This window comes from Ovis aries, chromosome 9 (assembly GCF_016772045.2).
Source record: "Ovis aries strain OAR_USU_Benz2616 breed Rambouillet chromosome 9, ARS-UI_Ramb_v3.0, whole genome shotgun sequence".
Lineage (NCBI taxonomy): Eukaryota > Metazoa > Chordata > Mammalia > Artiodactyla > Bovidae > Ovis > Ovis aries.
In genome coordinates, this window is record NC_056062.1 from 51,793,177 (window position 1) to 51,815,207 (window position 22,031).

At 34.6% G+C, this 22,031-nt stretch overlaps 1 protein-coding gene across 4 annotated transcripts in view; it reads left to right on the forward strand.

Moving 5' to 3' along the window:
- The window catches only part of HNF4G (hepatocyte nuclear factor 4 gamma), a 137,441-nt gene that overhangs the window by 98,491 nt on the left and 16,919 nt on the right, over positions 1-22,031 (forward strand). For 2 of the 4 annotated variants that reach the window (XM_060393445.1, XM_042254346.2), the window contains exons 3-7: positions 6,730-6,915; positions 10,534-10,705; positions 14,244-14,338; positions 17,749-17,855; positions 19,410-19,565. In XM_060393445.1, the coding sequence (XP_060249428.1) occupies positions 6,780-6,915; positions 10,534-10,705; positions 14,244-14,338; positions 17,749-17,855; positions 19,410-19,565 (666 nt within the window). In that variant the 5' untranslated portion in view covers positions 6,730-6,779. The remainder of the gene's footprint in view (positions 1-6,729; positions 6,916-10,533; positions 10,706-14,243; positions 14,339-17,748; positions 17,856-19,409; positions 19,566-22,031) is intronic. The other 2 variants (XM_042254345.2, XM_060393446.1) reach the window with 1 other exon arrangement.

Below are 22,031 nucleotides of genomic sequence, written 5' to 3' on the forward strand. Positions count from 1 at the left end.
CCTGGAGAAGGGAAAGGCTACCCACTCCAGTATTCTGGCCTGGAGAATACCGTGGAATGTATAGTCCATGGGGTTGCAAAGAGTCAGACATGACTGAGCAACGTTCACTTTAAAATAAAATGTTTTAATATTAATATTCCAAATTATTTTCATGAAAACTCCTTTATAAAAATAACTTTGATTTTTATTAGCCTATTTTCTATGTTAAATCATGGTCTGAAGGAATGATTCAATTAAATATAAAGTATAGAACAGTTTAACAGGCTTAATAGTCTTGCAGATAAGATAGAAATGTTTCAGCTATTATCTTGAATAGTTAGTCAATAGTGTATTGAGTTGTCTTCTTTAAATACTATGCTATTTTCATCTCTTGCTATGTTGCTCTAGAGAAGTTTAAATACCATATTTCACATGCCAGTTTAAGGAACAATTGCTTTAAACTTTTTCTAGAATGTTAGCTGTGCTATTTAAAATCAACCCTTTATCTACAAATAATGTTCTTTCTTTCTGAGGTACTTGAGCTGACTAGGCCTAAGAAGGTACATTTTAGTCTGCAAATTATGAGATCACACTAAAAAACAATAACATTTTGTTCAGTGTACAAAATAGATATTGCAAAGTGACCTTTGTTTAAAGAATTTTCAGTAGATCATAGTTTACCATGTATATTTATATTTGTACATGTAGGTTAAGTTCATATATCTCTATTTTAGAAAATGTTTGTTATTACAAATTACTGTCAGAAATTAGCATGAATATTTGATAACTCTCCCAATTAAACCATAAGAAGTAAATTTAAAATTGCTCATAAATTTGTGTTGAATGTTTATAACATAAGTCCCATTTATTAAAGACAATTATTTCTTTATCACCTAAGGATACAATTAATACTCTTTTTCTTACAGCTACTTAAATGTAGCCTTAATGAACTTATCCATAATAAGTGCCTGATGAAGCAATTATGAAAAGCGAGCTTTTCATCTGTCCCTTTCTTGAAAATGAATGAATTTTAATATGAAAATATATAAGCGAATGCCATAACTGTTTTATGCATCTACATTCTATACAATTAATCTGTATAATTTTATTTTGTTCAATTGTGCCTAGTGACATGTTTCCCAAAATCAGTTACTAAATTATGAAAATGCCATAATCAGTATTGAATGGGAAAACACAAAATATCAAAAAGTGTGACACTTGCTTGATTATGCTGCATAATCAAAAATCCAAGCGTAACCATGACTAAAATTATTTCTGTGTGACCTTTTCTTTTTACATTATCTCTTTGTTTCCTTTCTTTCTCATTCTCCTCATTGTCCTTCCCTACTCCTCCTTAAGCAAATAAAAATATTTGAATGAAGCCTGATGAATTTTAAAAGTAGAGAGATTTTTCATATGGAAGAATAGAGATTAATTTTTAAATATAAATTATTTAATGTTAAAATCAATTCAAGGAAAAATCTAACTAATATCTACTTAGCCAGCTCTCTGTATTGACTCAGGTTCTCAACTTCCTTTGTGGAAGATCTTAATTATTAATAGTTTCTAGGGTAAGTTACTTTCCTTAAGGAGAAGTTATCTTTTTTGTTTTAAAGACTATTAATTGTTTTATTTTACATTTCTCTGTTTACTAATGTGGTTTGTCATTTTCCCATGCTATAGTTCAGTTCTTCATCATAAATCTTTTGATCTTATTGTGCTAAGAACATCTATTATGAATGTGTACCTTTTAAACAAATTTTCAAGTTGTGTGATACATTATTACAGTGTTGTATGGCAGATTTCTTGTGTGATAATTTATTACAGTGTTGTATGGCAGATTTCTAGAGCTTATTGATCTTGCTTCAGTAACATTTTAAATCCATCAATTGGTAACTCCTTTCTCTGTCCTGTTGACTCCAGGTAACCACTACTCCTCTCTTTGAATCTACAGAGATGACTATTTTAGATATCTTCTATTAGTGGAATCATGCAGTATTTGTCTTTTTGTGATGGGCTTATTTTACTTATCGTAATATTTTTAAGGTTCATCCATTTTGTCATATGTGTCATCAGGTCATTCCTTATTTAAGGCTGAATAGTATTCCATTATATACCACACCTTTTTTTTTTTTCTAACCCATTCATTCACTGATGGACATTTATACTGTTTCCACTGTGGTTGTTATGAATAGTCCTGTAGTGTCCTCTGACCATCTCATCAACTCTGTATAGTTATCAAGTGTTACTTGTATTTGTTACTTAGCATGTTAGTGTCATTTATTCTTATTTTTTAATTCTATAATTTAGTTAAATATTGCATAATCTAACAAAATGAGTGGAAAAAGGAAAAAAAATTTCCCTATGAACACTAATGGAAATACTTTGAAAGTGAATAAAAGCAAGTTGATCAAAATATATTAAATATTTCAAAACTATAAAATTCTAGAAGGCCTCCATATTCTGATTGCTTTATAAATAGCTTTGACTTCTTTCTCCACTTTAAAAAAAAATGAGAAATCAAAAGCAGTGTATGGGATTTATAAAAAAACAAATAATAAAGGATCCAAGTATAAATTGGTATAGTCAGCAAGGAGAATGGTATGGAGGTCCCTTAAAAAACTAAAAATAGAAATATCATGATCCAGCAATCTTACTCCTGGGCATATAGCCTGAGAAACTCTAAGTCAAAAAGATATATGCACCCTTGGGACTTCCTTGATGGTTCAGTGGTTAAGACTTTGCCTTCCAATGCGGGGGGTGCAGGTTTAATCCCTGAGTAGGGAGCTAGGATCCCACATGCCTCGGGGCCAAAAGAGACCAAAACATAAAATGGAAGCAATATCGTAGCAAATTCAATAAAGACTTAAAAAATGTTCCGCATCAAAAAGTCTTTTTAAAAAAAGAGAGAAAAGATGAATGCACTCTAATGGTGATAGCAGCACTGTTAACAACAGCCAAGACAGAAGAAAACTAAGTATCCATTGACAGGTGAATGGATAAAGTTAGAGTGGTACATCCATAAAATGGAATATTACTCAGCCATGACGAAGAAGGAGCTAATACCATCTGCAGCAACGTGGGTGGACCTAGAGATCATCATACGAAGAGATGTAAGCCAACCAGAGAAAGACAAATGCCATAGGATTTCATTTCTATATGGACTCTTAAAAAATGATACAAATGAACTTATTTGTAAAACAGAAACACACTCCCAGACATAGAAAACAAATTTGTGGTTACCAAAGGGAAAAGGGAGGTGGGAAGAGGTAAATTAGGAGTTTGGGATTAACAAGTACACCGTACTTTATATAAATTAGAAAAATAATAAGATCCTATTGTAGAGGAGAGGGAACTATATTCAATATCTTGTAATAACCCATAATGGAAAAAATCTGAAAAAGGATATATATATATGTAATATGTATAATATATAACTGAATAATATATGTATAAAACTGAATTACTTTGCTGTGTACAGAAACAGAACACATAGTAAACCAGCTATACTTCAATTTTAAAAAAAAGAACTCCACACAGTGGATTTTTACTGAAAGGTGTTAGTTATCTAATAAAACAGTAGCAATTATACATATTAATTGTGGATATACCATTTTTATGATTCTCTGTTCAATTAATTTGTCTAACTAATTAATTTGTTCAGTAAATTACTAATTCTAGAACTTAAATAAAGAGGAATTCTACTCTACTTTGTAATTTCTTTGGAGAAATAAAGAAAAGAAAGAGAATCTTTCCTTCCCTAGAGTGAGGCTGACTGGATGCTGTAGGAATTTCCACATCTGAATATCATTAGGAGAAAGACTGCCCCCACTTGAGGAGATATGCTTCCTATTTAGATCCACTATATCTTCTGGAAATTCTCAAGTTTTTACTTGATAAAATAAGAAAGATAATTTACAATAATGTAGATGGGAAATGGGTTTCATCTTGAAAGCCAAGTTTGAGGATTTGTGCTGAGATGAATTTAAAGCTCCTTCCCCTTTTGAGTGCCATGCCCTGATCCATGATGATGCTACCCAGGAGCACAGGATGGAGCCGACTGGAAACAGAAACTGAATCAACTGTGACAACCTTGTTCTCACATTTCTCTTTTTATCACATTTTTCTGAAGTATTTTGCAGTCTTATAAATGAATGGTTCTCCACCTTTTCCTTTTCCTCTTTTCCTTCTATTGGTGCCCTTCCACTGGTGACATGCCTCAGTATTGGTCAGTCACCGCATGCATGGGAAAGAATGTGGGCAATGTGCCATACACTCTTTGGGTTTACACAGGTAACACAACAGGTGTGTGCTGCCTCAGCACAAATGAGAACTACTTCATGCAAATGAAAACCACAGGATTTGCATGCTGTTGCCTTCAAAAACTGAATTACTACAGTTAAACTTCTGAACAAAATCAGCCCCTGAAATTTATCCCTCCCCCAAATATTATCCTCACAATTAAGAGTGCTACAGACTATGAAGGCAAGAGGGCTATTCCAGTGATCACTGTTTGATACAGTGACTCTGACTGCTAAAATGGCTCTGCTCTTTTCTTCACAGTTCTTCACATGGCTTTGAATTTCAGAAGCCGGTCTTCTCAAATGAAAAATATAATAATTTCTAAGATGTAATAGTCACAAGGTTTATGGTATTGAGAAATTGAATAAGAAATACTACTTTGCAGTAATCTTTTTAAAATGTGGAAAATAAAAGTCTTTTATAATGTAAATGTGACTGAAATTCTTTCTTAGAAGATAAAATTAGTAAACATATTCTCAGAATATGTTTTTAATAAAAAATATATATTTATATATGTAAAATATAATCTTTTTGTAGCTCTCCAGTAACTTAAAAAAAAATCTTTTTATTGGAACATAGGTGCTTTACAATGTTGTGTTAGTTTCTAATGTACAGCAAAATGAGTCAGCCATACATGCACATATATCCCCTCTGCTTTGGAGTTCCTTCCCATTTAGGTCACCACAGTGCATTGAGTAAAGTATGTTCTCATTAGTTATCTATTTTATATATAAATTCAGTAGTGTATAGGTATCAATCTCAATCTCCCAACTCCTCCTACCCCATTTCCCCCTTTGGTATCCATATATTGATTCTACATCTGTGTCTCTATTTTTGCTTTGCACATAAGATCAGCTATACCATTTTTCTAGATTCCACATATATGCATTAATATATGATATTTGTTTTTCTCTTTCTGCCTTACTTCACTCTGTGTGACACTATTTCAATATTGTCTTCTAAACGTTCCCACTCTCTAAATTCTCCTTGTCACATGTACACATAAACGATACAGGGCGCTGTATAGATGTTAGATGTGAGAAAGTTGATGATGGGAATGTGTACCTCCACACATGCTAGGGATAATCTTACTTAGATTGTAAGAATGTAATTGGCATTTAAAGTAAAAAGAAATGAAACCTTATTCATGCATGAATAACTGTTTATTTATGACTTTTTGTTGTTTTTATTTTTATTGAAGTTATAGAAGCACAGATTTAAGAATCAACTAATTCTATAATGTTTCTCCCAAGAATTCTACAAAAGAAAAAACAAACAAAAAAACCTAGTGAGCATCATTCTCAGAGGCACTTCTTTTAGCCTCCTTCCTTTTTCTTTCTTTTTTTTTTTTTTTTTTTGCCCACTATTAGCCCGTGACTTTAAGTGACATACTGCTTCATGAGTTTTTAGTTTTAGTGTTATCCATGGACTCTCCACGATGGAGAAGGAGGAATGGTTTATTTCCTTCCCTGTCTTCATTGCATACTAGTATTCCGCCTCGAGCACATCTTTTCCAAGGGGTCTCCTGAAAGCAGTTTTTAAGGGCTCTCTTGTGGCCTGCCGATGCAGGAGATGTAAGAGATGTGAGTTCTGCCTCTGAGTTGGGAAGATCTCCTGAAAGAGGAAATGGCAGCCCACTCCAGTATTCTTGCCTGGAGAATCCCATGGACAGAGGAGCCTGGCGGGCTACAGTCGATGGGGTCACAGAGAGTCAGGCACGACTGAAGCAAATTAGCACACAAGCAGGTGGCACACCGAGGCAAGCTTCTGAACATCTCTTGGTTGTCTAACAATTATTTATTGAAAGCCTGCAAGATACTCGCAACTGTACTAATTATGCCCATTTACAAACCTTCAAGGAACACTGAATCATAAGTTGATAGTTAAAGAGAATGTGTTTCAGGCCATATTAGGGCTATGTCCAGGCTTCTGCTAGAATGCATCATAAATAAATCCCTTGTCATTTCAAATCACAAAGTTGTTTTTCTTCAACATAAAGTTAGCTCTACTGGATGGGTAAGAAAACTTGAAATTATCAAGTGCTTATGGTAAGTGTTAACTTGTAGTCTTTGACATCAAATTTATGACAAGTCAGTCCCATTTTTTTTTCAGAACTTGTGGCATGCAGTTTCAGCCACTTAAATGGGATAAATCAAGCTCTAATGATGGTTCAAAACTGGAGATACTCTCTTTTCTATTTTTAATCCTCTTAGTGACATCATTTATTGTCTACTGGAAATCAATTTAGGAAATCATGTTAGTCCACTAAGCACTTCAGATAAGGTGATTCCATGAAGCATTCCAACATTATCACAAGGAATTGCTTGCCATAAAAGAAAAAGAAGTAAGCAGAATATGGCCTGCTGAAGGAGTTTACAGTTTTACAGCCCCTCCCACTGCAGCACATAAGTCACTCAGTTACAGTTAACTTTGGATTATCACTCACAGATTGAAAGCCCAACAGCCATCACGCAGTCTGGGCCTGTGGTGCCACTTGTATGTGTGTTTCTAAATCAATGATGAGGGTATCGGAACCAATACTGGACATGGAGATGGCAAATTACAGTGAAGTCTTGGACCCAACTTACACAACTTTGGAGTTTGACACTATGCAGATTCTGTATAATTCAAATGGTAAGTTCTCATCTGCTTGCCGATAAAGAGAAAAGTAAGTATAACGAGAGAAGGAAAACTGAGATTCCTAGGGGGCAGCTCTGCGTTTTATTGCTAGAGAATTCAGGGCTTGCTTTTTCAGTCCGCAAATGTGAGGCTTTTGCCCTTCATCACAAAATTTAAATGAATAATGCTATGGCTATTTTATGTTTGAGGTAGAAAAAGCTTAGTTATGCGTCATAAAGTAACCTTGGGATTCTGTCATCGGCCAGTCAGGTAAAAAGAGTAGTTTCAGCAGTTATTTTATTTATTGTAAATCACAGTAGTGAGTTAGATTGGCAGATTGTCTGTAAAGTGTATTTTCTATGCAACATTTTAAATGACATATAGAAAAGTTTCCTTAGAACCCTGGAGAGTTTTACTGGTTGCTTCCTCCTTTTATTATTCTAGTTCTCGATGACTGCTGATGAGAAACTGTTTAAAATTACTATCAAGTTTTTGCCTTGAACACAATTATGTAAAGAAAGAATGGTTTATATTATAACCGTACTTGACAAGCTAATGTTTAGCCTCACAAAGCTCTTGGTATTTATCTACTGTAACATTTTAACTTTAAATAAGACATGACTTGTTTAGAGCTCATGTCTTTATATAATAGAATACAATTTACCATTGACTTTGAATTTAGGTATATTTTTCAAGTAAAAATCTTGTCCAAGATCAGTTATAATTGTTAGAATTCCTAAACTGTGCTAATTATGTATGCTTTGGAAAAATGTGTGTGTGTGTGTGTGTTTATGTGTATGCTTAGCTCAGGACTGAAATTATATCTTGTACTCAGGATACTTTGAGGTTATACTGTGGTGTATAATTTCAGTGACTGTGACAGCAGTGTTATTAACAATAAACAACAATAATTTATTAGTAGGAAGATTTCTAAAAATATTCAGAAGATGAATTATGAAATTTTACCACAAAGGAGTTAAAATCAATTTTCAGTACAACTATTAGGAAGTCACTATTTTGAAACTTTATGTTTAGACTTGACTAGAAGTATTTAATAAAGTATTTACTTCAGTAGACTCATGAATTTTTTAAAGGCTATAGATCACTAAATAATAGGGAATGACTTACCATATTTACTAAAACAACTGACTTTTTTGGCTATTTCTAAAGTGTTGTCTAACTTGTTTTCTTGTATTAATGTGTAAGTTTCTTGTTAGTAATATGTAAGTATGACAATAAACTGGAATCAAGAGTTGAATATTTTTTTGTAGTTCCGTATAATCTTCCAGAACACAATCAATTCTTGACACTTTTGCCGTATTTCTAGTACCTATTCTATTTATGTTACGAAAAGAAAAATTCCTAGCATTTAAATTCTAAAGTGTCACATGATTGGCCTTAAATATATTCTCACTGAAGATAGTTTTTAGTTTTATGAAGTTATATATGACACTATTTGTCAACTCAGGAGTATTAGTAAGTAGAATACATATATTCTCCCAGAATGTAGTTGGGACATGACAGTCTTTTATCTTTTTATAATGGGAATATAGTAATGAATTATTATATTTATATTATTATATAATGTTATGATCAATTAAAGTTTATAATATATTCTTATATATTCAATATCTTTTGAGTACATAGAGACGTGTTAAGATGTGTGCTCAGTTGTCAGTCCTGTCTGACTCTTGCGACCCCATGGACTATAGCTCGCCAGGTTTCTCTGTCCACAGGATTTTACAGGCAAGAATACTGGAGTGCACTGCCAGTCCCTCCACCAAGGGACCTTCCCAACCCAGGGATCAAACCTGCATCTCTTGTGTCACCTGCATCGGCAGGTGGATTCTTTACCACCAGCGCCGCTTGGGAAGCCCATAAAGATGTGTTGTTATTTAATCTGTCGTGTCCAGCTCTTTGGGACCCCGTGGGCTGCAGCTTGCCAGGCTTCCCTGTCCTTCACCATCTCCCAGAGCTTACTCAAACTCATGTCCATTGAGTCAGTGATGCCATCCAACCATTTGTGTAGTAAACAACATTAACTAATTTAAGAAATAAGTAAAAATATCTATGTATGTTTTTAAAAGCCTCTTTCTTTAAACCAATTAGCTATCACTTTATGTCAGGCATAGTTCTAGAGCTGGAAGACAGAGGGATGACTAAGACAGATACGTCCTCTGACATCATGAAGTTTTTATTCTGTGAGGAAAGATAGGTAATAAATGAACACACTAAAACATAATATAACTTTAGACAATGAAGTGGTTAGTTTAAAGAACAGGCAGGGTTCTGGGTTCTACTTGAGGTCAGATGGTTGCTGATTCTATGTGTGTTTGCAGACTGTTTCTCAGTAAATGTAAAATTTGCGCAGAAACTGGATAGCCAGGTCATAGAAATTCTTGAGGAAGAGCTTTCCTTTCAGGCAGAGCAAACAGTAAGTGTAAAGGCTCTGAGATGGGAACAGACTTCAAGGCTTGGGCGGGGGAACAGGCAACATTACTGAGGACTAGTGAACAGGATGAAAAATAGTGTGAAATAATGAGATCAGAGAGGTGGAAGGGGGACCTTTACACTCAGGGCTCTACAGGCCAGGGGGAGATGTGTAGGCTTGTTCTGTACCTAAGGATTGGATGCAGAAGACTAAGATAATGTGAATTTCTTACGCCAAGAGCATTTAGAGGCTTTGGGGCAATAAACAGTGGGGGAACCAAGGTGGAAGTATTTGAGAAATTAGATAGGCAGCTGGTGCAATAATCCAGGGGAAAGGTTATATTTAATTGAATAAGGGTGGCCATAGTGAAAGGGTGAAAAGTTGTGAATGCAATACGTATTTTAAATATGATTTGTTGATTGGATATGAGCAGTGAAGAAAAGAGTTCAATGAAGAGGCCAAGATTATTGGCAGTAGGTACCAGATGGTACCATTAACTGACGAGGGAAGACGAATGGAAAATGAGTTCTAGAAGAAAAAAAAATGAGCTCTGTTTTCGATACATTAATTTGCAGTTCTTATTAAACTCAAAAGTGAAGTTATTCAGTAGATATGTGGGTATTTCAGACTGATACCCATGGGAGAGAGCAGGACTGAGGATAAGATGTGGGGATTTGTCATCATACAATGATTTTTAATGACATGGGACTGGATGAACTTCCCTAGGGAAAGGGTATGGTTGAGGGGCTGGGACCTGTGGTATCCCAAAGTCTAACCCTCAGAAATAGGAGTGGGGAGATTGGAATGGAGACTTGGCAGAAGCAGCTCGTGGTTAAAAAGAGAGCGCTGGCGTGGAGCGTCCCAGGAGCTGAGGAACGGACTGTTTCATGCCCGTGAATAACTACTGCGCATGCACCTGCTTGGTCCCCTCAGTCGTGTCTGACTGTTGGTGACCCCGTGGATTGTAGCCTGCCAGGCTCCTCCATCCATGGGATTCTCCCAGCAAGAATACTGGAGTGCGTTGTCATGCCCTCCTCCAGGGGATCTTCCCCACGCAGGGATCGAACCCGAGTCTCCCGTGTCTCCTGCATCGCAGGCTCATTCTTTACCACCCAGCCATCAGGGAAGCCCTGAAGAATTAGCAGGACCATTCCTATAAGAAATACTCAGTGCTAACTTGCATTCTCCTCTTTCTTTAACAGATAGTTCTGTCCCAGAGACAACAAGTATGAATACCACAGACAACGGTGTCAACTGTCTGTGTGCCATATGTGGGGACAGAGCAACAGGAAAGCACTATGGCGCCTCCAGCTGTGATGGGTGCAAGGGTTTCTTCAGACGCAGCATCCGCAAGAGTCACGTTTATTCCTGCAGGTACTTGAAATGCTCCTTCCAGAAAGGTGATCTTTAGCAGTGTTTCAAAACGCCATGCAAGAAGTAAGGGAATAAAGAGCTTACGAATTTCTATAACTCTAAGAACAAAATGTATAAGCTCCATTTAAAGTGAGTATGTGTGATACATATATACAGTGCAATATTAGCCGTTATAGAAGAACAGAATTGTACATTTGTGTCACATTCGCAGAGATGTGGATGGACCTAGAGATTGTCATAGAGATGAAGGAGATCATAAAGAAAAAACAAATATTGCATATTAACACACATACGTGAAATCCAGAAGAAAACAGTATACATGAATTTATTTACAAAGCAGAAATAGAGACTCAGATGTAGAGAGCAAACATACGGACACCTGGAGGGGGAGGAGGGATACATTGGGAAATTGGGATTGACAAACATATACTACTGTATATAAAATGGATAACTAATGACACCTAATGTATAGCACTAGTAATTAGTTACAACTAATGTATAGCACAAGGGGGAAAAAAAAGAATGGAAAAAAGTGAGTACATGTGGATATGTATACGATGCATTCACATGGGTGGTTTTTTTATGAAACATCTTAGACATATATATTAAAAAATCCACATACTTATCACCCAGTTTAAACCAATATAGTTGAAGCCTCCTGTGGACACCTCCCCTCTCCCTTTTTCTTCCTCCCCTCTTTCCTAGAGGTAACTACTATCTGAAATTTGATGTCTTTTCCTTGTGTTTCTTTGCTGTATACCAATAGACATAGGTAAATCTATATTTAAATGGTTTCACAGATTGTGTGTTTTTCTGCACATTGCTTATCATTTTAGCATCATCACATCCTGATCTTTAAAACAAAATTATAAAAGTGCAGATGATTTTGGCAGCTTGTTGATGTTCATAAATAAAATGAAATTTTCAGCTCTAAAATTTTAAATATATTTCTCATGACAATTTTGCCATTGATTTTAATGTTTTGTCTAAAATTTATTTAATTATATTGTATGTGTCACATTTCTAGTAGGTTTTTAAAAAAAAATAGTATCTAGGTAAACATCACATCACAATTTAGGGTTAGATATTTCACCTTTAATGTTCAGAATAACAGTTCTTGAATGCAGATATGGTCTATTAAGTATGGGCTATTCAAAGGTGACTGATTTTAACAGGAGAAATCTGTTTGCTCTGTCTTTGAAAGTCACGTGTAGGATTGTTGAAGTGTTTTTGGCACAAGTTGAATATTTAGGAAGAAGTTAACTCTCTCACATTATGATGACATTTGACTTCTAGGGATGTGGAAAAGTTAATATATAACTCACAAATACCTAACTAGTGTTCTCTAGTAATTTTTGTAAGAGAGTTTAAAGTAGGTTTAACAATGTAAATTAACGATTTTTAAAACCTTCTTGGTAAGCAAAAGAAAAATATTTCTTGCTTTTATATACAGCCAAACTTGAGAGGTGTAAAGAAATCAAGTGGATTTACTCCATCAAAAGCATTTTCTGTACGATTCCCTCAAATATTCAATGCTTCTAAATGATTAATAGTAAAATAAATACAAAATAACTTGTAAATAATATTTTTACAATTTTAAATCATATGTGCTGTCAAAGATGAAACATATATGTATGTATGTATGTATATGTATACATATGTATATGTATATATGTGTGTGTGTATATGTATATATATGTATATACAGGCTATCCAAGCAACTAAAAACAGTAACTTTTTTCCATTTAATTTTTTTCTTTTATTTTAGAGTGTAGTTGATTTACAATATTGTGTTAGTTTCAGGTGTACAACAAAGTGATTCAGTTATCCATATACAGATATCGATTCTTTTTCAGATTCTTTTCCCTGATAGATTATTACAGAATATGGAGTTGAGCACTCCAACAACAAATTCTGAGTCAGAGAATGACTCTTGAACACAAATAGGTTTCAAGATTTTTACCCTTCCTGTGTGGGAAAAGTGAGAAAGGAATGTTTCCATACAACTTTTGGAAATTTAAAAAATATGCCAACAACATACAACCTTATCCTCCCAACACCCCATCATGAATACTGCTGCCAACTTAGCCTTCTTTACACATATTGATATTAAAGCAAATGCTATGATAGTTTCCATTTGGAAAATTTTATATTGATGTAAGTTTAGGGGAAAAAATGTTTTTTTAAAGTTTAGGCTTTGCTAATCTCAAAGTCTTTTAAGTATGTGCAGATAACAACCTGTGCTGGCAAGTCCTCCCTATTTTATAATTGCAGGTTGACTTGGGATGTTAAATGACCTTCCCAAGTTCTATGGACAGTGTATGGTGGAACTGGGAATCAAGTTCAGATCTAACTCCAGAGACTGTACTTTTTTTTTTTAAGTGCACAATTTAGTTTATTAGTATTTTCACAGAGTTGTGCAGTCATCACTGTAATTAATTTAGAATATGTCACCATCCTATAAGGAAACCTCCCAGTACTTGCCCCAGCTCCCTCCCCACCAATGTGAGGTAACTACTAATCTACTTTCTATTTCCATCTTTTGCACATTTGATATAAGTGAAATTATCCAATATGTGACATTTTGTGTCTGACTTCTTTCATTTAGGATAGTATTTTCAAGGGTCATCCTTATTATAGCATGTATCATCAGTTCATTCTTATTTATTGCCAAGTGTATAATATTCCATTATGTGAGTACACGATATTTTGTTTACATTGTATGTTTATCAACTGGTGGGCATTTGGGTTGTCTCCACTTTTTGGCTATTGTGAATAATGCTGCTGTGCACATTTATGTACAACAGTCTGTGTGAACATATGTTTTTCTTTCTCTTGGGTATAAACCTAGGAGACGAATTGCTGAGTCATAGGATAACTCTTGGGTACCTTTTTGGAAACTGCCAAACTTTCTTCCTAAGCAGCCACATCATTTTGTTTTATACCCAACAATGTGTGAGCCATCCAATTTTTCAATGTCCTAATCAACATTTGTTATTGTCTGGTTTTTTTCCTGATCTTAGCCATGGTAGTGGGTGTGAAGTGGTACCTAATTGTACAGCGACTGTATTCTTAATGCTTTATTCAACTGCCTTTTGATATATAATTTGGAATTTAGAGTAAACTCCAATTAGATATGAGGTAAAACTAACAGAAGAATATTTACATAGAGAAATCATGGAAGGGCAGAGGAGTGAAGTTCCCCTTCACACTGAAACCGTTAGTAGTAAGCATTATAAACTGTATACTAAAGTTTTCCTTCTGAGTTTGGCTTTCATGGCACAAGTTAGAAATGACCATGGATACTTGCCAAAAGTGAGATACCATTCAGTTTTGTTTTATTAGAAATATTGCATGAGAGTTGAGGCTTGTATTTTCATGCTGATCATGAGATTCGAAAATTCATAATTATCCTTATACATTTTTTTCTGTTGATCTAATTTTAACTGTACTTTTAAAAGTCTGTCTGTTTGCTTTTTTGATAAATGATAACTGTCTGCAAATATATCTCTCTTTTTTTTTTTTTTTGGCACTGTAGGTTCAGTCGGCAATGTGTTGTTGACAAAGACAAAAGGAATCAATGTAGATACTGTCGATTAAGAAAATGCTTTAGAGCAGGAATGAAAAAAGAAGGTAATAATATGTAATATAACGATAATTAACATTATTGATGAAAAATGCTATACACCTGTGTTCTCATTTAATCACAATAATCTTTACATGAGTTCTGATTTTCCTCAGTGAAGGATCTGAGATTCCTTGAGTTTAAGAATTTACTCAAGGACACTGATACTTACTGGTAAGTGATGGAGCCAATCTTTTTACCTAGTGACGGACTTGACACATTCTGTACACTACTGCATTATCCCTGGCAACAAAATTATTGTCTAACAAACATTCCAGTGTCTTTTTCAAAAGATAAATGGCAAAATATACTAATAGGATGCATTTTAATATATTTTAAATGCATTTTTAATCTCAATAACAATTGAATATCTATTTCATAAACATCAACTGAACACTGACTTTTCACATATTAATTTATTTATCTAACAAATTTATCGTGCACTGCTGCTCTCCAAACACTGTTGTTGGTGCCAAGGTTTAGTGTACATAATAGTGTTCACTACTATGTAGTGAACATCATAGACAAAATGATCCCCCCTTTCAGGGAGCTTATATTCTCTTCAAGGACAGAGACCATAGACTAGATGCTCTATTTCAAAGTGCAGTAATTTCATTTTGAACATATGAAATCATCTAATTATACTATCCTATGTTCTACAGTTAATTAACTACAGTTAATTTAGCAACAAATGTGTTTAGCACTTCTAAATATTTGGCAGGGAATAGCTCCTATAAGCGGAGAAGGCAATGGCACTCCACTCCAGTACTCTTGACTGGAAAATGCCATGGACAGAGGAGCCTGGTAGGCTGCAGTCCATGGGGTCGCCAAGAGTCAGACACAACTGAGTGACTTCACTTTCGCTTTTCACTTTCATGCATTGGAGAAGGAAATGGCAACCCACACCAGTGTTCTTGCCTGGAGAATCCCAGGGATAGGGGAAGCCTAGTGGGCTGCCGTCTATGGGGTTGCACAGAGTCGGACACAACTGAAGTGACTTAGCAGCAGCAGCAGCAGCAGCTCCTATAAGGGAGATTCCCCTGTGGCTCAGCAGTAAAGAATCTGCCTGCAATGCAGGAGACAGGGTAGGGTTTGATCCCTGGATTGGGAAAATGCCCTGGAGAAGGAAATGACAACCCACTCCAGTGTTGTTGCCTGGAGAATCCCATGGGCAGAGGAGCCTGGTGGGCCACAGTCCATGGGGTCACGAAAGTGTCGGACACAACTTAATGACTAAACAACAAGCTGCTATAAGATTTTGTGCTTGTCTTTTTGCCACATGCTTGTCCCTTTCACTATCGTATATAAGGAGATATTTTTCAAAACTATTTCACATACTATTAGAAAATTAAATCAAATTACATCTGTATAGTACAAATATGTAAAAATATCAGACCTGTCTTAAACGTAGTTTTTTTCCTTGTCACTCAATATTTTCAAGAGACAAAAATTCCGTTAGTTTTACTAGTTGCTAGTCTCAAAAAAGAAGGCAAAACAAAGTTCACAAAATTAAAGTTATAACACTTTCATTTCAACATGACTTATTTCTAGTGACATATTTGGTTGTTTCTGGCATTCATTATGTACATTATCAATTATCTTCATTCATTTTTACTTGAGTCTCTGCTTCGTTCCTACCATATGAAAAGCAAATAACACTTCTACATCGCCATTAAGAATATTACAATTTGTTAAATAAAATTAGTTTTAAAATAGTTAAAGCATATCTTATGCTGCTCATAGAATAATGCATTAATTTTTCCTGAATAGATTAAGAAGTAATTTTTTGCTTTCAAAGTAGATATACTTCTCTTGTTTACAGTAATAGCATAATTTTAAGGTTAGTTAAATGGAAACATACATAAATATGGTTTTATGTCAAAAATAGTAGTAGCAGGAAGATTACAAATGTCACCGTATCTTTTAGCATTTTCTAAAGATTGATCATGTAATGAAATCCATAAAGCATAGCTTGCATTTTAATGTTTTATCTCCACATACACATTTTCAAATGAGTCAGTTTAGGCTAAAAGTCAATGACAGTATTTGTTAAAAGAAAAATAAAGAGGAAGTAAGCTACCAGTAAATATGATTTTTAAATAAAATATTAATGATTCACTCCAACTAAAGATTCAGTTCAGTCGCTCAGTCATGTCTGACTCTTTGTGACCTCATGGACTGCAGCATGCTCTTAAAGGCAAAAAGTTTAGTTTTTTCTCTTTCAAATTAATGGATTTGATAGGTAATAGTTTGTTTAGTTAGAAATCGGTGAATTTCTTTTATAGTAATACACTCTGATAGGTTAACATCTTATCTTTCCAGCAAAATTGGGTTAAAGCATCAGGGTACATAATTTAGAGGGTATAGACTTTGTTTCCATTCTTTTTGGTTAAGAGAAGACAATTTTACCTTTTATGTTTTGAAATCCAGCTTTGACTTCATATTTATATTATTCTGTATGTAACAAATATACAAATCTGTACCACCCCACTTCTGCTTCCTTATATTTAAAATTTGGGTATAAGCATTATTCTTTATGTTTGTTTGCTTCTGAAACAAAGAGATCTAGCTCTTTCTTAGAAGACTTTCATATAATACTTAATATTTCTTCATTGTTCCTGATATTCAAATCTGTTTTCTGAAGAGAGACCCCTACCTGCTGCTACCCCTGCCTTGTTAATGTCTCTAAACTGTCCCAAAGATATTGCTTCATAAGAGATCATAGGATTGTGAGGTTAAAGCATCTGCCTCCAATGCGGGAGACCCGGGTTTGATCCCTGGGTCAGGAAGATCCCCTGGAGAAGGAAATGGTAACCCACTCCAGTATTCTTACCTAGAGAATTCCATGGACAGAGAAGCCTGGTAGGCTACAGTCTGCGGGGTCGCAAAGAGTCTGACACGACTGAGCGACTTCACTTTCACTTTAACTAAAATAATGTACTTTCCATTTTTGCAGCTGTTTTAGAAGAAAAAGAAAAATGGGAGTTTCAGAGCATATGACTTATATTTTCTGACAGTGAATACACTCTTATCTTTAACCTGGTCAATCTCACAGGTGGTACTCTTCCCCTAGATATCTTTTGGCTTTATTAACTTTGAGACAATGGAAAACCAACCTATTGAAAATACAACATGGCTGAACTGGCTGACCTACCACTTTGTAACATGTGCACCATCATGAAGTCCCAAAAGGCAGTATTTTATGTGCTCTAGTGACAAGCTTGGCTCTTCCTACTTTTAAAATGGTACTGAATGAAAAATATCTTTAGACAGACTTATCTCTGTACCCCCTACCAGGTCTTTCAGAAATATTCCTTCTCTCCTTTTATACTAATTTTTTTTTTTTTTACTTCAAAGAGTATATTCTGACTTATGTTGAAGAAAACCAACCAATAAATACTGTGATTTTCTCCCCTAGCTGTACAAAATGAACGTGATAGAATAAGCACCAGAAGAAGCACATTTGATGGCAGCAACATCCCCTCCATCAACACACTGGCACAAGCAGAAGTTCGGTCTCGCCAGGTATTGCTGCGCCAGCATCCTGCCCTATTTAATAGGATCAAATGCTTACTTAAGAATAATTCAAAACTGATTTAAGTTCATTCACATGTGCTATTACTATAATTAACTCCACTTAATGCAACTTCGTTTCACTTTGAAAATGTTAGTTGACTATTGACTTAGTTTTTACTTTTCCTGGGCAATTCCCCATATTTTGAGTGGAAAAAAAAATGAGATACATTTCGATCTAAGATTGTTAAAAGTTTGTTTACAAGGTTGATTTAAAATACTTAATGCTTAGCACAATGCCCTGGGGCAATATCTTGTTATATTGGTTGAATCTGGAAATCAATTACCACAGCTTTTAGGGTATTTAGTTGAAAACTATCATCAGAGTTTTTTTTCTTGAAAATGATGCCTAGATTCAAGAACTCACCTTAGCACCTGCTTTGGAAACAGGTACTTCAGGGAACAGCGAGAATTCAGAAAATACAAGAAAAAGTTTATTGTTTGAAATTTCTCGAATGAGAACATCAGTTCTAGAGTTAAAAATGTAAGTGACCATTTGTATAAATAAAAGTAAATCACTTAAGAATCAAAGAAACCTTTTGAAGAAAGTTTATTTTAGCAGTGTCCCTATTAGAAATGTTAATGATATTTTTCTCTTGTAAAGCAAATTATGAAATAGCTAACTATTAATCGGGTCTTATAATGAGTCAGTGCAACTACTTTCGTTTTTGATAACACAAGGGTAATATGATGAGGTTAACTTCACCATTATCATCCTCATTACTTGAAGATTACTTGATGGTCCTATAAAGCATTTTGAGAATGGCCTTAAAGGAACTGTGAGGAAATACACATACACAGCAGAAAGACACGTACACACACACACAGACATGTTCAACAATGACGCTTAGAGTAACTTTTAGAAAGTGATTTATTTTCCAGCAGAAAGGCATTTGAACACTACTTATATCTTAGATAGTTCAAAATTGTATATCATTTAAAAATTAATCATTGTATGTTAAGTTTTTCAAGTTGCTGAGTCAAAGATTGGTGCTGTCTTAACTTTATTTGAATGGGCTTCCATTGAATGCAGCAACATAGTCTGGCTTCTCATCTAAATCTATTCTCCTCAGTTGCTAAACTTTACCAATGGAAACTTTCCTTCATAAATTATAACAAACTAAAAGTGGACTTTCTGACTGGAACTATCATCTTTAATTAAAAATAAAATCACACAGCCTTAGTTCAATGTGGATACTCCACAGCTCTTTGTATAATCATTTTGAATTATTAAAAGCTCCCCCAAAGTTGTGGTAACTTGTTTTACAGATTTGGCCAGTAAAAATAAGATACTGCTCCCAGACTGTGGCAGTGAATGTTCTCAGTCTAACTTGAACTGATAGGTATTTGATTTATCAGTTTTAAAATGTTTGGTATATTTCAAGATAGTGTGATAAAAAGAGCGCCCACTTCAATGGTGTTTACTTATTGCAGGGGCAGAAAAAAGAGATATATTGGTCTTGTGTTATTTTCAATGACAGATTAATACGATGTTCTTAATACTAGATCTCAGTCTCAAGCCCTGGTGCGAGCGCTGACATAAATGTTAAGAAAATTGCCAGTATTGGTGATGTCTGTGAATCCATGAAACAGCAGCTCCTAGTCTTGGTGGAATGGGCTAAATATATTCCTGCCTTTTGTGAGTTACCACTGGACGATCAGGTATATAAGAGATTACAAAACTTTAAAAAGTGTTTTGAACTTTGCTAAGTTTGTGTGTTCTTTTAGTTATATTTGTAATATATTTTCTATATGTGGCAAAGGTTAAATGGTCTTATGAAACAAAATTGGTTTTCTTGTTCATTTACCCTGTTTTATTAAGAGGCAGACTGTAACATTTCTATTTTAAGGGTCTTAGAAATTTATTGACTGGATAAGTTTAAAAAGCTTATAATAGGGACTTCCCAATGGTCCAGTGGTTAAGACTCTGCCTTCCGATGTATGGGTTGTGGGTTCAATACCTGGTTAAGGTCCCACATGCCATGGGGTGTGACCAAAATTTAAAAAAATAATATTAATAGAATAAAATATTTAAGGATGGGAGAAAAACAGATAGCAGGTAACTGCTATTGTAAGACAAAGTATGGGAATACTTTTGTCTCAGAGGCAGATGGTACCCATTATGTCTTGGTGTTTACTAAAAGTACATAGAAAATTCTTCAGAAATACCAGACCACTTCTAGAGAGAAAACACACAGGTTGTGTTGATGTCTCTGTAGGCACTTTCATCCAATTAACATATAAAGTTGTGCCTTTCATGTTGTCAATTTTATTCTGGTAATTACTATATAAAAATTATTTATTTAGTAAAAAAAAGTCTGTAGAATTGTGCTCTGAAATCTACAGAAAATAGATTTCAGATATAGTGATCTTTTTGTAATATATATTTCATATTTTGTCATATTTATGTTAAGATATTTTAGTTAGTAATTAAGTTTAATTTTCTAATGTCTATAAAGATTGGATTATTAGTTTCAGATTCAATTTTAACTCTTCTAAGTATTATATAATATTCTATAGATGTAAATAATTTGAAAATTTCCAATTCCCCCAGATAAAGCACAGTATGTAATAGCATGTAATATAACCAGTCTATTTTTATACCCTCTTACCAGAGCTTTTTATCATTGATACACAAAATGAAGAAACAATCAAAGGGAAATGTGTATGATTGTTTAAAAGCCGAAGAAGGGCAAAATATTTATACAACAGAAAATAAAAGTGATCACAGGAAGTTAGCAGTTATATTTCTAGAAGAGCATTTCACCTGGTTACCAAAAGAAAATACTGTGAAATCTGAAATCATTCTTAAAATGTTCTGTTACTCCCTTCCTGGTATGAGTCATGGTTATGGACATATCATAAAGATAGCTTGGCTCAGAAGGCTATTTCACAGTGAATAATGCTAAATTGCTAAAACTTACTTGTCTCTCCCCAAGCCATATAAGTAGGTTTATGTTATTTATCAGTTTTATATTTTTATTATCACTCTTTAAAGTTGCTGACATATATGCAGACAGTGATTTAAAAACCGGGAAATTGAAATCCAGTAACTTGTCAATAATAGTTTTTATTTACTAACTTTAATATTAACAGTATACCATTAATAGCCATGGATTGGCAGAGTCTATTATGGATAAGGGATTTGGATATTAGTTTTCAATTACATTATATGTTACATTATTTAATTTAATAGTCTCAGGAGCTCTGTGGGCATGTTTTATAATATCCACTTAACAATTTCTAAAACTGAGACATAAATCAGTTAAGTTCACTCAATATATTCATCACACAAATAGTTATTAGGACTACTGCTCAGTTTTAAGAACTGTGACTACATGGCAGGAAAAATACAGATTGCATCACTATTCTCATAAAACTTGCATTCTTGTTGGGAGAGACAGACAATAAAAATGTCCACATTCTGAGTAAGATAATTCTAGGTGGGGATAAGTTCTATAAAATGAAATAGGACAAGTTGTTGGGGAATAGTCACGGGTGGAGTGGTAACACATCCAGTTAATTGGGAATTAGAGATTTTTCTTGAGACCTGAGTAGCAAGGGGCTAAGTTTGTCAAGATCAGAGGAAAAGGCATTCTGGCTTCAGGAAGAGTGAATTCCAAGGCTTTGAGGCAGGGCAGGCAAAATGTCTAGAGAAAAGTGAGCAAAGGATGTTGCAAGAAGAAACCAGAGTGGGCGGTGGCGGTGGGGGATGGACAAAGCACTGAGCCATCACCTCAGGTGAGGCTATGGTTGAGGTGTTCAGATTTCACTCTAAAAACAGTAAGAAATAGTTAAAGAGATTTTAGCAGAGGAGTGATATTAATTGATGAATATTGTACAGTATATCATCTTAGAAGGTTTGTCAAGAAGGACTTAAGATGGAGGAACCAGAAAGGAAGCAGGAATGCCTAGTAGATCTTTGGAAGGTATTTGGCAGGCCAGGTGAAGAATGACCAAGGTTTGGACAGGGGTGGTAGCAATGGGGAAGCTGTGCTAGGATGTGCTGTGCAATTAGAGAGGGATCCAAATGGACCCTTGGTTTTGATGTGTAAAAGCATTTTGGATGACTGTACCTTTAACTAAGGAGATGAAGATGTTGGAGAAGTATTCACTTTGATGAATTAA